Here is a 14,734-nt window from a genome sequence, read left to right as displayed (position 1 = left end):
AGAGGTGACACTGCTGGGACATTATACAGTAATGGAGGGGTCTGGTGATGACTGGAGAGGTGACACTGCTGGGACATTATACAGTAATGGAGGGGTCTGGTGATGACTGGAGAGGTGACACTGCTGGGACATTATACAGTAATGGAGGGGTCTGGTGGTGACTGGAGAGGTGACACTGCTGGGACATTATACAGTAATGGAGGGGTCTGGTGATGACTGGAGAGGTGACACTGCTGGGACATTATACAGTAATGGAGGGGTCTGGTGATGATTAGAGAGGTGACACTGCTGGGACATTATAAAGTAATGGAGGAGTCTGGTGATGACTGGAGAGGTGACACTGCTGGGACAATATACAGTAATGGAGGGGTCTGGTGATGACTGGAGAGGTGGGAATGCTGGGACATTATACAGTAATGGAGGGATCTGGAGATGACTGGAGAGGTGACCCTGCTGGGACATTATACAGTAATGGAGGGGTCTGGTGATGACTGGAGAGGTGACACTGCTGGGACATTATACAGTAATGGAGGGGTCTGGTGATGACTGGAGAGGTGACACTGCTGGGACATTATACAGTAATGGAGGGGTCTGGTGATGACTGGAGAGGTGACACTGCTGGGACATTATACAGTAATGGAGGGGTCTGGTGATGACTGGAGAGGTGACCCTGCTGGGACATTATACAGTAATGAATGGGTCTGGTGATGACTGGAGAGGTGACACTGCTGGGATATTATACAGTAATGGAGGGGTCTGGTGATGACTGGAGAGCTGACACTGCTGGGACATTATACAGCAATGGAGGGGTCTGGTGATGACTGGAGAGGTGACACTGCTGGGATATTATACAGTAATGGAGGGGTCTGGTGATGACTGGAGAGGTGACACTGCTGGGACATTATACAGTAATGGAGGGGTCCGGTGATGACTGGAGAGGTGACACTGCTGGGATATTATACAGTAATGGAGGGGTCTGGTGATGACTGGAGAGGTGACACTGCTGGGACATTATACAGTAATGGAGGGGTCTGGTGATGACTGCAGAGGTGACCCTGCTGGGACATTATACAGTAATGGAGGGGTCTGGTGATGACTGGAGAGGTGACACTGCTGGGACATTATATAATAATGGAGGAGTCTGGTGATGACTGGAGAGGTGACCCTGCTGGGACATTATACAGTAATGGAGGGGTCTGGTGATGACTGGAGAGGTGACACTGCTGGGACATTATAAAGTAATGGAGGAGTCTGGTGATGACTGGAGAGGTGACACTGCTGGGACAATATACAGTAATGGAGGGGTCTGGTGATGACTGGAGAGGTGACACTGCTGGGAATGCTGGGACATTATACAGTAATGGAGGGATCTGGAGATGACTGGAGAGGTGACCCTGCTGGGACATTATACAGTAATGGAGGGGTCTGGTGATGACTGGAGATGTGACACTGCTGGGACATTATACATTAATGGAGGGATCTGGTGATGACTGGAGAGGTGACACTGCTGGGACATTATACAGTAATGGAGGGGTCTGGTGATGACTGGAGAGGTGACACTGCTGGGACATTATAAAGTAATGGAGGAGTCTGGTGATGACTGGAGAGGTGACACTGCTGGGACATTATACAGTAATGGAGGGGTCTGGTGATGACTGGAGAGGTGACACTGCTGGGACAATATACAGTAATGGAGGGGTCTGGAGATGACTGGAGAGGTGACACTGCTGGGACATTATACAGTAATGGAGGGGACTGGTGATGACTGGAGAGGTGACACTGCTGGGAATGCTAGGACATTATACAGTAATGGAGGGGTCTGGTGATGACTGGAGAGGTGACCCTGCTGGGACATTATACAGTAATGGAGGGGTCTGGTGATGACTGGAGAGGTGACACTGCTGGGACATTATACAGTAATGGAGGGGTCTGGTGATGACTGGAGAGGTGACACTGCTGGGACATTATACAGTAATGGAGGGGTCTGGTGATGACTGGAGAGGTGACACTGCTGGGACATTATACTGTAATGGAGGGGTCTGGTGATGACTGGAGAGGTGATCCTGCTGGGAATGCTGGGACATTATACAGTAATGGAGGGGTCTGGTGATGACTGGAGAGGTGACACTGCTGGGACATTATACATTAATGGAGGGATCTGGTGATGACTGGAGAGGTGACACTGCTGGGACATTATACAGTAATGGAGGGGTCTGGTGATGACTGGAGAGGTGACACTGCTGGGACATTATAAAGTAATGGAGGAGTCTGGTGATGACTGGAGAGGTGACACTGCTGGGACATTATACAGTAATGGAGGGGTCTGGTGATGACTGGAGAGGTGACACTGCTGGGACATTATACAGTAATGGAGGGGTCTGGTGATGACTGGAGAGGTGACACTGCTGGGACAATATACAGTAATGGAGGGGTCTGGTGATGACTGGAGAGGTGACACTGCTGGGACATTATACAGTAATGGTGGGGTCTGGTGATGACTGGAGAGGTGACACTGCTGGGACATTATACAGTAATGGAGGGGACTGGTGATGACTGGAGAGGTGACACTGCTGGGAATGCTAGGACATTATACAGTAATGGAGGGGTCTGGTGATGACTGGAGAGGTGACCCTGCTGGGACATTATACAGTAATGGAGGGGTCTGGTGATGACTGGAGAGGTGACACTGCTGGGAATGCTGGGACATTATACAGTAATGGAGGGGTCTGGTGATGACTGGAGAGGTGACACTGCTGGGATATTATACAGTAATGGAGGGGTCTGGTGAGGACTGGAGAGGTGACCCTGCTGGGACATTATACAGTAATGGAGGGGTCTGGTGATGACTGGAGAGGTGACACTGCTGGGACATTATACAGTAATGGAGGGGTCTGGTGATGACTGGAGAGGTGACACTGCTGGGACATTATACAGTAATGGAGGGGTCTGGTGATGACTGGAGAGGTGACACTGCTGGGACATTATACAGTAATGGAGGGGTCTGGTGATGACTGGAGAGGTGACACTGCTGGGACATTATACAGTAATGGAGGGGTCTGGTGATGACTGGAGAGGTGACACTGCTGGGACATTATACAGTAATGGAGGGGTCTGGTGATGACTGGAGAGGTGACACTGCTGGGACATTATACAGTAATGGAGGGGTCTGGTGATGACTGGAGAGGTGACACTGCTGGGAATGCTGGGACATTATACAGTAACACCACTGGAGGGGTCGGGGTGATGACTGTATCATTATGTGTCAGGTTCCTATAAGGTGTCAGGACGTGGCGGTCTATTTCTCCATGGAGGAGTGGGAGTATGTAGAAGGACACAAGGATCAGTACAAGGATCAGGTCATGATGGAGGATCAGCAGCCCCTCACATCACCAGGTAATAGACATGACTATATACACACGTCCTCTCATTATTTGTATGTAAAGAATGAATTCAGTCTCTGTATGTGTTCCCTACAGTCAGATCCAGTAAGAGAACAGCACCAGAGAGGTGTCCCCGTCCTCTTCTTCCACAGGATGATCAGGTACATGGAGATATTCCCTATGATCTGTAGAAGGGCTGTGAAGCTCTTGTGGTCAGTCCCCTCACCCTCCATGACTTCTCATCTCCTGCTCATCTATAACATCCCACGTGACTTCTCCTACTGTCTGATGAGCTTTACAATATTTCTTCTACATCTTATGAATCAGGGAGAAGATCTGAACTTTATTAATGCTCCAGAGACAGATGTGAGTGGTGATGAGCAGTATAAGGACATTCCTACATGGAAAGATCTGATCTATATTAATGCTACAGACATAAAGGAAGAAGAGACAGATGTGAGCGGTGTTGAGCAGTATAAGGAGGACATTCATACAGGAAAAGATCTGAAGAATTTTAATGCTACAGACATAAAGGAAGAAGAAGAGACAGATGTGAGTGGTGATGAGCAGTATAAGGAGGACATTCCTACAGGGAAAAATCTGAAGAATATTAATGCTACAGACATAAAGGAAGAAGAAGAAGAGACAGATGCGAGCAGTGATGAGCAGTATAAGGAGGACATTCCTACAGATAACTGCCTAGGTGAGTAGTAACAACTTAATATAGAGAAGAGTCACAGATTCTTCTGCTGTAATAATTGTGTAGAATTCTTTAATCTCTCTGTCCTGTCTCTTGCTGTATATTCTTCTATTCACCCACCCTCCCATGCCTCCCTCACCCCCGTGTCTCCCTCACCTCCTGTGCCTCCCTCACCCCCCCATACCTCCCGGTTCCAAATCATCTGAAAGAGTCAAACCAATCCAGACTGGATAATTCTACCGTACTGATACTGAATAAAACCCCTTTACACAGACCACTATCACCACTATACAAGAGATGAATAATTGCACCGCACCATGTCTCCCCCTCACCTCCCATGCCTCCCTCACCGCACCATGACCACTACCATTACCACCATATAGTGACAGGATAATTCTACCGTACTGATACAGAATAAAACCACTGTACACAGACCACTATCACCTTAACCTCTTAAGGACGCTGGGTGCGCCCACTTCCGTGCTGTAACACGGGGTCATGCACCTAGCAATGACTGGGACCGGTGGCTAATACCGGACATCACTGATCACGGTGATGCTCGGTTTTAACCCTTTAGACGCGGCGATTAAAGTCGATTGCCGCATCAAAATTTTTTAAATATGCTTCCCGGCAGCTCAGTCAGTCTGATCGGGGACAGCCTGACTGGTATTGACGCGTGCGTAAATGTCCGAACTATAAAAATATATCGTCAATGGCGTACACGTCCAAAATAGTGTATTTTTTGTCACTTTTTATACCATAAAAAAATGTTTAAAAAGTGATCAAAAAGTCAGATCATAACAAAAATAGTACAGATAAAAACGTCATATCACGGCGCAAAAAATGAGCCCTCATACTGCCCTGTACGCAGAAAAATAAAAAAAAGTTTTATAGTTTTATCAGAAGATGACCATTTTAAACATATTCATTTTCGTCCATGTAGTTATAATTTTTACCAGAAGACAAAATCAAATCTATATAAGTAGGAATCATTCTAACGCCCCTTGTACTTCTCAATAAACTTAACTTTCCCACCTCTTCCAATTCGGGTATATTTAAATTGTCCAGTAGTAGTGCCTCGTCCATTATCCCTTTTATTTCCATCTCATTCCTAATTACGTTTGGACCAGACTCTTACCCATCAACAACCTCTTCCATTCACCTTCTTCTATCTTCCCTGACTCTAACAGCTGAAAGATATCTGGGAACTCGCACCGGACAATACAAAACCACAGAAAGCAGATTCTCTCCAAATGGGCAAAACATAAACTTTACAAGTTTATACAAGTATTTTTTGGCAGGACAAGTTTATGTTTTGACCAATTGGAGAGATTTCTGTGGTTTTGTATTGTCCGGTGCGAGTTCCCAGATATCTTTCAGCTGTTAGAGTCAGGGAAGGTAGAAGAAGGTGGATGGAAGAGGTTGTTGATGGGTAAGAGTCTGGTCCAAACGTAATTAGGAATGAGATGGAAATAAAAGGGATAATGGACGAGGCACTACTACTGGACTATTTAAATATACCCGAATTGGAAGAGGTGGGAAAGTTAAGTTTATTGAGAAGTATAAGGGGCGTTAGAATAAAAGATATTTGGGAGAGAAGTCATTTCAAGAAATGAACGGAATTGAAAGAAGAATTTAATATAAAAGAGGGCGGATGGCTGGAATACGCTGGTTTGAAAAAAGTGTTTCTTGAATTTATTGACAAAGGAGGTTATATTCACTCAATTATCCTGAGATTATAAGGAACTTTATGGATGGGAAAATTAGGGAAAAGGGTAAATCATATGGGTATAAAGTCCTGATAAACTTGCCTAAAAATAAACTGGTCCATAGGAGTTCCCAGCAATGGCGAGAGGAGATTGGTTCAAGTAAAATAATAAATTGGGATAATGTACGAAATAATATTAATAAGGTATCCCCAAACTTATATCATAGATTAACACAATTTAATATTGTATATAGACTCTATTATACTCCATGTTTTATGGGAAAGATGGGTATAAGAAGGACGAGCAACTGCAATAGATGGGATTCAGAAAAAGCAGATCAGATACATTTATTATGGAGCTTGGAGCTGCCCGACATAGTTAAAGAGGTTATCCAGGAAAAACCTTTTATTTATATATATATATATATATATATATATATATATATATATATATATATATATATATATATATATAAAACACGTGTCTCGGGAACCGCCCAGTTTAGAAGCAAATCCCCATAGCAAACCTCTTCTAAACTGGGCGGTTCCCGAGACACGTGTCATCAGAGATTACTTAGACAGAAAAGAACAACCTTAACTTCAGAAGCTCATAAGTACTGAAAGGATTTTTTAATAGAAGTAATTTTCAAATCAGTTTAACTTTCTGGAGCCAGTTGATATATAAAAAAAGTTTTTTCCTGGATAACCCCTTTAATGTATAATGTTGAATATTAGAGATGAGCAAACTTACAGTAAATTCGATTTGTCACGAACTTCTCGGCTCGGCAGTTGATGACTTTTCCTGCATAAATTAGTTCACAGCAAAGAAAAAAAAACTGAAAATGTAGCCAGCACCTAAACCCCGTGTATTGGGTTTAGGTGCTGGCTACATTTTCAGTTTTTTTTTCTTTGCTGTGCAAATTTGGGGGGAGTGGCTCCCTCTGTAGCCGTGCATCCCCTCCCCTATTTTCACAGGAGGTGGTTTGGATCGTTAGTGGATCCAACATGTCACCCAGCCTGAGGTAGGTGAGTGTTTAGGGACCCATCCGATAAGAGGCCACCTCCGCGTGGTGGATGGGGGACACGTTTTGATCAAAAAGTGCGCTAAGAGCCTCCATTTTGTTGACCAAGTGTGCTGCTGCCATTTTCTTTTTTTACATAAATTAGTTCAGCCTTCAGGTGCTCCGGTGGGTTCCTCCCTTATTTTGTAAGCTGCAAATTATAAATAATAATAAAAATAAAAAAAGTAGGGTATCATGTTAATCGTATGGACCTACAGAATAAAGAGAAGGTGTCATATTTACCGAAAAATGTACTACATAGAAACGGAAGCCCCCAAAAGTTACAAAATGGCTTTTTTATTTTTTATTATTATTATTTTGTCCCACAAATATTTTGTTTCTTGGTTTCACTATAGATTTTTGGGTAAAATGATTGATGTAATTACAAAGTACAATTGGTGGCGCAAAAAAACAAGTCTCATATGGGTCTGTAGGTGCAAAATTGAAAGGGTTATGATTTTTAAAAGGTGAGGAGAAAACGAAAGTGCAAAAACGGAAAAATGCTGAGTCCTAGAGGGGGTTAAGCCCATTTTCACCTTAAAGGGGTACTCCGGTGGAAAAACATTGAAAAAAAATCATCTGGTGCCATAAAATGATACAGATTTGTAAATTACTTCTATTATAAAATCCTAATCCTTCCAGTACTTATCAGCTGCTATATGCTCCACAGGAAGTTTTTGCACTTTCGTTTTTTCCTTCTCCCCTTCTAAAAATCATAATGCGTTCACTTTTGCACCTACAGACCCATATGAGGCTTGTTGTTTTTTGGGTCACTGTCAATTATTTTATAATATAATCTGCGGCAAAACAAAAAAAATTGTTTGTGTGTAAATAAATAAAATCACCAATTTGCAACTTTCTAGGTTTTATTTTACTAATTAAAAAAATTAATGCACCAACATTAATATGTTTAACCCCTTATGGACCAAGCCCATTTTAACCTTAAGGACGAGGCCAATTTTATTTTTGCGTTTTCGTTTTTTCCTCCTCGCCTTCTAAAATCCGTAACTCCTTTATATTTCCATCTACAGACCCATATAAGGGCTTGTTTTTTGCGTCACCAATTGTAGTTTGTAATGAAACCTCTCATTTTACCATAAAATGTACGGCGAACCCCAAAAAACTTTCTTAGGGAGGAAATTTAAATGACAACCACAATTTTGCACATTTTGGAGGGTTTTGTTTTCACACTATACTACTATTCACACTATTTACGGTAAAAATTACATGTTCTTTATTCTGTGGGTCAATATGATTAACTCCTTAACGACGCAGGATGTATATTTATGTCCTCCGCCGGCTCCCGCGATATGCTGGGGGGTCATGTGGTGACCCTGTGTCATATTGCGGCGGTCCCGGTGGCCATCAACGGCCGGGACCCGCGGCTAATACAGGACATCACCGATTGCAGTGATGCCCTGTATTAACCCTTCAGACGCGGCGATCAAAGCTGACCGCCACGTCTGAAGCGAAAGTGAAAGTATCCCGGCTGCTCAATCGGGCTGTTCGGGACCGCCGCTGTGAAATCGCGGCGTCCCAAACAGCTTACAGGACACCGGGAGGGCCATTACCTGCCTCCTCGGTGTCCGATCGGCAAATTACTGCTCCTTGCCTGAGATCCAGGCAGGAGCAGTCAAGCGCCCATAACACTGATCACAGGCGTGTTAATACACGCCAGTGATCAGCATAGGAGATCAGTGTGTGTAGTGTTATAGGTCCCTATGGGATAACAATGATCAGTGTGTGCAGTGTTATAGGTCCCTATGGGACCTATAACACTGCAAAAAAAAAAAGTACAAAAAAAAGTGTTAATAAAGGTCATTTAACCCCTTCCCTAATAAAAGTTTGAATCACCCCCCTTTTCCCATTAAAAAAAATTAAACAGTGTTAATAAAAATAAACATATGTGGTATCGCCGCGTGCGTAAATGTCCGAACTATAAAAAGATATAGTTCATTAAACCGCACGGTCAATGGCGTACACGTAAAAAAAATCCAAAGTACAAAAAAAGCATATTTTTGGTCACTTTTTATACCATTAAAAAATGAATAAAAAGTGATCAAAAAGTCCAATCAAACCAAAAATCATACCGATAAAAACTTCAGATCATGGTGCAATAAATGAGTCCTCATACCACCCCATACGTGGAAAAATAAAAAAGTTATAGGGGTCAGAAGATGACATTTTTAAACGTATAAATTTTCCGTACAAAATCAAACCTATATAAGTAGGGGATCATTATAATCGTATGGACCTACAGAATAAAGAGAAGGTGTCATTTTTACCGAAATATGCACTGCGTAGAAACGGAAGCCCCCAAAAGTTACAAAATGGCGTTTTTTCTTCAATTTTGTCACACAATGATTTTTTTTTTCCTTTTCACCGTGGTTTTTTGGGTAAAATGACTAATATCACTGCAAAGTAGAATTTGTGGCGCAAAAAATAAGCCATAATATGGAATTATAGGTGGAAAATTGAAAGGGTTATGATTTTTAAAGGGTAAGGAGGAAAAAACGAAAATGCAAAAACTGAAAAACGCTGAGTCCTTAAGGGGTTAAAATGATACCCATGATACATTATATTTTTGTACCGCTTAAAAGAAATTTTAAACTTTTTGTACAGAATCAGTAATAAAAAAATCGCCCTATTTCGACCACCTATAACTTTTAAATTTTTCCCTATATGGGGCGGTATGAGGGTTAATTTGTTTGCGCTGTCATCTGTACATATATAAAACTTTTAGATCACTTTTTATTTATTTATTTTTAATAATATGCGACAAAAAAAGCTGCATTTTTTGACATTTTTTTATTTTTTACATTTACGCCGTTCACCGTATGGGATAATTAACATTATATTTTTATAGTTCGGACATTTACGCATGCGGCGATACCAAATATGTTTATAAAAAATTAAATTTTACACTCTTTGGGGGTAAAATGGGAAAAAGGGACAATATTTATTTTTATTGGGGGAGGGGATTTTTTTCACATTTTTTTAAAAACTTTTAATTTTTTAATTTTTCAACTTTATTTTTACACTTTAATAGTCCCCACATGGGACTATTTATTGCAGTCTTTGCTAATACTGTTCAGTGCTATATATAGGACACAGCACTGATCAGTATTATCGGCTATCTACTGCTCTGGTCTGCTCGATGTCAGACCAGAGCAGGAGACGCCAGGAGACGGAGGCAGGTGAGGGAACCTCCGTCCGCCATTATGGATGATCGGATCCCCGCGGCAGCGCTGCGGGCGATCCAATCATACAGTTTAACATGCGCACCGCTGCAGATGCCGTGATCAATACAGATCATGCGATCACGGATGTCGGCCATTACCGGCGGGTTCCTGGCTGCTGTCAGTAGCCGGGACCAGCCGTGTATGACGCGAGCACGGCTCCGATGCTCGCGGTCATACTCATGACGTAAATATACGTCCTGGTGCGGGAAGTACCACCGCACCAGGACGTACATTTACGTCTGTGGTCGTTAAAGGGTTAAAATTGTCCTCTTCTGAGCTCCAGAACTCTTATTTCCGTATACGCGGCGGTATGAGGGTCATTTTTGGTCTGTAGTTTTTATCGGTACCATTTTTGTTTTGATGGGACTTTTTTTATCGCAATTCATATATATTTTTATGGTATATGAAGTGACCAAAAATGCACAATTTTGGACTTTTGGTATTTTTTTACGTGTACGCCATCGACCGTGCAGTTTGTTAGTACACCAAAAAAGAATAATACTAGCCCAAAATAACAATCACCAATTATAGGCAAATCAAGCAAATCTTTATTGAAAAAAATACGTACATAAAAACAAATGTTTACAAGAAGATGGCACAAGAGGATAACACCATGGAAGCGAAACATATGTAGGGGTTCGGCATATATTTGGGTAAGGTTCATCATACTACTTGGTACTGGCTTACTATATTGTTCACTTTGTGCTGATACTGTATACTCCAGCATGAGTGATCTGTTCTGTTACTGATTCTGAGTACTACTTACCTCCTTCCCACCTACATGCCTTCCATGGTGTTATCCTCTTGTGCCATCTTCTTGTAAACATATGTTTTTATGTATGTATTTTTTTCTATAACGATTTGCTTGATTTGCCTATAATTGGTGATTCTTAATTTGGGCTGGTATTATTCTTTTTTGGTGTACTATCTTATAATATAATATTAGTCAATGTACTTACCTTGTAGTAGCTAGGGCCTACAGGATGTATTTAGGAGTATAATCTTATTTTTTAATCGTTCAGACATTTATGCACGCATCGGTACCACATGGGATTTATTATTTTTTAAATGACATTATTTTATTTAAAAAAAAATGGAAATGGGGGGATTCAAACTTTTATTAGGGGAGGGGCTTATTCACATTTATTAACTTTCTTATTTATTTTTTATTTTTTTTTGCCCCCATAGGGGACTATTACATGTAATCTTCTGATTGTATATACTGATCAGTGCTATGCCATAACATTGATCATTGTTATCAGTGCTCTGCTGCTTCAGGCTTGGAGCAATAGAACACTGATCAGACGGCGAGGAGGCAGGTAAGGGCCCTCCCACCGTCCTCTCAGCTGATCGGGACATCAGGATTTTGTTGTGATAAAGGAATAAAAGGGATGAATAATTGCAATAATTACATTATTTTATTCCAAAAATGGGAAAAGAAAGGGGGTGGGGGTGTAATCAAGCTTTTATTAGTGGAGGGGATTTTTCACATTTGTTTCTATTTTTTTTAAATATTTTATTTACTACTTTTTATGCTATAAATCAGTGATCTGAAACCTAAGGCTCTCTGCCTGCTGCAAAACTACAACTCCCAGCATGTTGCACTATATAATAGTATAGGTCATGGTACAACATGCTGGGAGTTGTAGTTTCGGGTCGGCTGCAAATCCAGAGGCTGTGTCAAGGAATGCTGGGAGCTGAAGTTTTTAACTACATCACCCAGCATGCTCTGATACAGCCTATGGCTCTGCAGCTGACACAACCCAAAACTACTCCCAGCATGTTTCACCATATACTAGTATAGTAAAAGTAATGGTGCAACATGCTGGTAGTCGCAGTTTTGGGTCTGCTGCAGAGGTATAGGCTGTATGAGGGCATGCTGGGTGTTGTAGTTGGTAACTGCCACTCCCACCATTCTTTGACTCCCAGCATTCGTGATGTCACACATCACCTCCCCCCGCAGCCCGCCCCCTCCAGTAAACTTACATTAATAGGGCGTGGCTTGACGTTACGAGGGGCATGACCGTGACATCACGACCCCCACAGCCTGAGCCCAGCGTTAGTAACTAAATGTTTTGAACGCTGGAGCAGTGGAGTGCCCCTTTAAGGGGTTACAAAGTAGTAAAGCGTAACAAAAACTATGCAAACTGAGTATTGTGATTGTATTCACCTGAGAAATAATTGTACCGCACAGTGAGTGAAGGATCGGCGCCGCAAAAATGTTATGGCAAAATAAAGAGTTTTGGCTCTTAAAGGAAAGCTTAAATTTCCTGGGTCATAAAGGGGTTAATACTGATAATAAAATCTGTTATTCTCTGCAGATTCTTGTAGCAGGAGATCAGAGGAGAATCTTATATCTTCAGATTATAAAGCAGATGATGATATCACACAAGATACATATGAAGAACATTCCATTATCCCAGATACACCCTCAGCCCTTCACAGCCAAGATCTGTCATCTCATCCTTATATACAGGTCCTGTCTTCTCAGTCATCACAGGATGTTCAGCAAAATAAAGGTCACAGAAGGGGTGTTGGACATCAACGAGCTCATACAGTATATAAACCATATTCATGCTCCGAATGTGGGAAATATTGTACACAGAAATCAAATCTTATTCAACATCAAAGAACTCACACAGGAGAGAAGCAATTTTCGTGTTCAGAATGTGGAAAATGTTTTACTCGTCAGCCAAGTCTTATTGGACATCAAAGAACTCACACAGGGGAGAAGCCATTTTCATGTTCAGAATGTGGAAACTGTTATACTTTTAAATCAGATCTTGTGATACATCAAAGAACTCACACAGGAGAGAAGCCATTTTCATGTTCAGAATGTGGAAAATGTTTTACTCGTCAGCCAAGTCTTATTGGACATCAAAGAACTCACACAGGGGAGAAGCCATTTTCATGTTCAGAATGTGGAAACTGTTATACTTTTAAATCAGATCTTGTGATACATCAAAGAACTCACACAGGAGAGAAGCCATTTTCATGTTCAGAATGTGGAAAATGTTTTACTCGTCAGCCAAGTCTTATTGGACATCAAAGAACTCACACAGGGGAGAGGCCATTTTCATGTTCAGAATGTGGAAACTGTTATACTTTTAAATCAGATCTTGTGATACATCAAAGAACTCACACAGGAGAGAAGCCATTTTCATGCTCAGAATGTGGGAAATGCTTTACTGGGAAAACAAATCTTGCTCAACATAAAAAAACTCACACAGGGGAGAAGCCATTTTCATGTTCAGAATGTGGAAAATGCTTTATTAGGAAATCATATCTTGTTAAACATCAGAGAACTCACACTGGGGAGAAGCCATTTTTATGTTCAGAATGTGGGAAATGTTTCTCTCAAAAATCAAGTCTTCTTCAACATCAAAGAAGTCACACAGAGGAGAAGCCATTTTCATGTGCAGAATGTGGGAAATGTTTCTCTCACAAATCAAATCTTCTTCAACATCATCAAAGAAGTCACACAAAGGAGAAGCCATTTTCATGTGCAGAGTGTGGGAAATGTTTTACTCAGAAATCAGACCTTGTTGTACATCAAAGAACTCACACAGGAGAGAAGCCATTTTCATGCTCCGAATGTGGAAAATGTTTTGCTGATAAATCCCATCTTATCAGACATCGAAGAATTCACACAGGGAAGAAGCCAATTTAGAGCAATATATATCAACAAGAAATGAAGTCTTGTTTATCATCAAAAAACACAAGGGAGAAGCCATTTCCAGGTTCTGAATGTGGAAAATGACGCAGATATCACATCTATATATTAACCATGTACATAGGATATCTGACATTTATATATATCTTATGCTGCAGGGGTCTCAAATTGGCGGCCCTCCAGATGTTGCAAAACTTCAACTCCCAGCATGCCTGTGAGGGGAGTCAGCTTGTTATAGGTTTTTATATAACCTTTTATAATAATCCTTTATATGATTATACGCCATTTTGTATATCATCAGCCATGTTGTCTATAGTCCACCATCTTGTCTATGTTCCTTCATTATGAACTGAGTGTGAACTTTACCAGAATTATAACCAGGAAACTTGTAAACAAGAACCACAACTGCTGAGCGTACAGAAAACTCCAAGGCTACTGAGTCTGAAGATGTTCACACTTCCCGTCCTTCCTACTTAGAGATAAGACGTCTGTTTGTAACCAGGTATCATTGGGCAGTTTGCCGTCCTTTCATCTTTGCCTATAAGAATTCTGCTGTATGTAGTAAATGTCAGAAGACGCTGTATACAGATCCCAGTCTGTGTCATTTCTTCCAATCTATCAGGCCTGATTGATAAAACATTTCCAATTTGGCCTCGAACAGCAAATGTACCTGAAGGAATTGGTTAAATTCCTTAACATGGCCGACAACGGTTATCTGCAGCCAATGGCTGTCCGGGCATGTCCTGGCATGCTGGGAGTTAAAGTTATACAACATCTGGAGGGCCACCAGTTTGAGACCCCGATATACTGCATCTCCAAACTTGTTACCAATTGTTAATAAAAGTTTTCTTTCTTATATGATTTATTATTCTTATATTCATCTCCGCACACTGGACTTATAATAAATGTAATATTGTCCCTGACGTTGTATATAGGGAATGTAACGCGTCAGTGTTGTCCCCGCCCCCTT

General features: G+C 41.5%; 2 protein-coding genes across 2 annotated transcripts in view; one reads left to right on the top strand and one right to left on the bottom strand.

Moving 5' to 3' along the window:
* Positions 1-14,562, top strand: part of LOC130344229 (oocyte zinc finger protein XlCOF6-like) — a 133,893-nt gene extending 119,331 nt beyond the window's left edge. The window contains exon 8 of the mRNA XM_056554399.1: positions 12,655-14,562. Within this exon, the coding sequence (XP_056410374.1) occupies positions 12,655-13,761 (1,107 nt within the window). The 3' untranslated portion in view covers positions 13,762-14,562. The remainder of the gene's footprint in view (positions 1-12,654) is intronic.
* LOC130344230 (oocyte zinc finger protein XlCOF6-like) overlaps positions 1-14,734 on the bottom strand; it is a 117,656-nt gene that overhangs the window by 69,972 nt on the left and 32,950 nt on the right. The gene's annotated exons all lie outside the window — the stretch shown is intronic.

Source organism: Hyla sarda, unplaced genomic scaffold (genome assembly GCF_029499605.1).
Source record: "Hyla sarda isolate aHylSar1 unplaced genomic scaffold, aHylSar1.hap1 scaffold_707, whole genome shotgun sequence".
Classification (NCBI taxonomy): domain Eukaryota; kingdom Metazoa; phylum Chordata; class Amphibia; order Anura; family Hylidae; genus Hyla; species Hyla sarda.
Note: the sequence above shows the minus strand (reverse complement) of the source record. Positions and strands in the feature narration are given on the sequence as shown.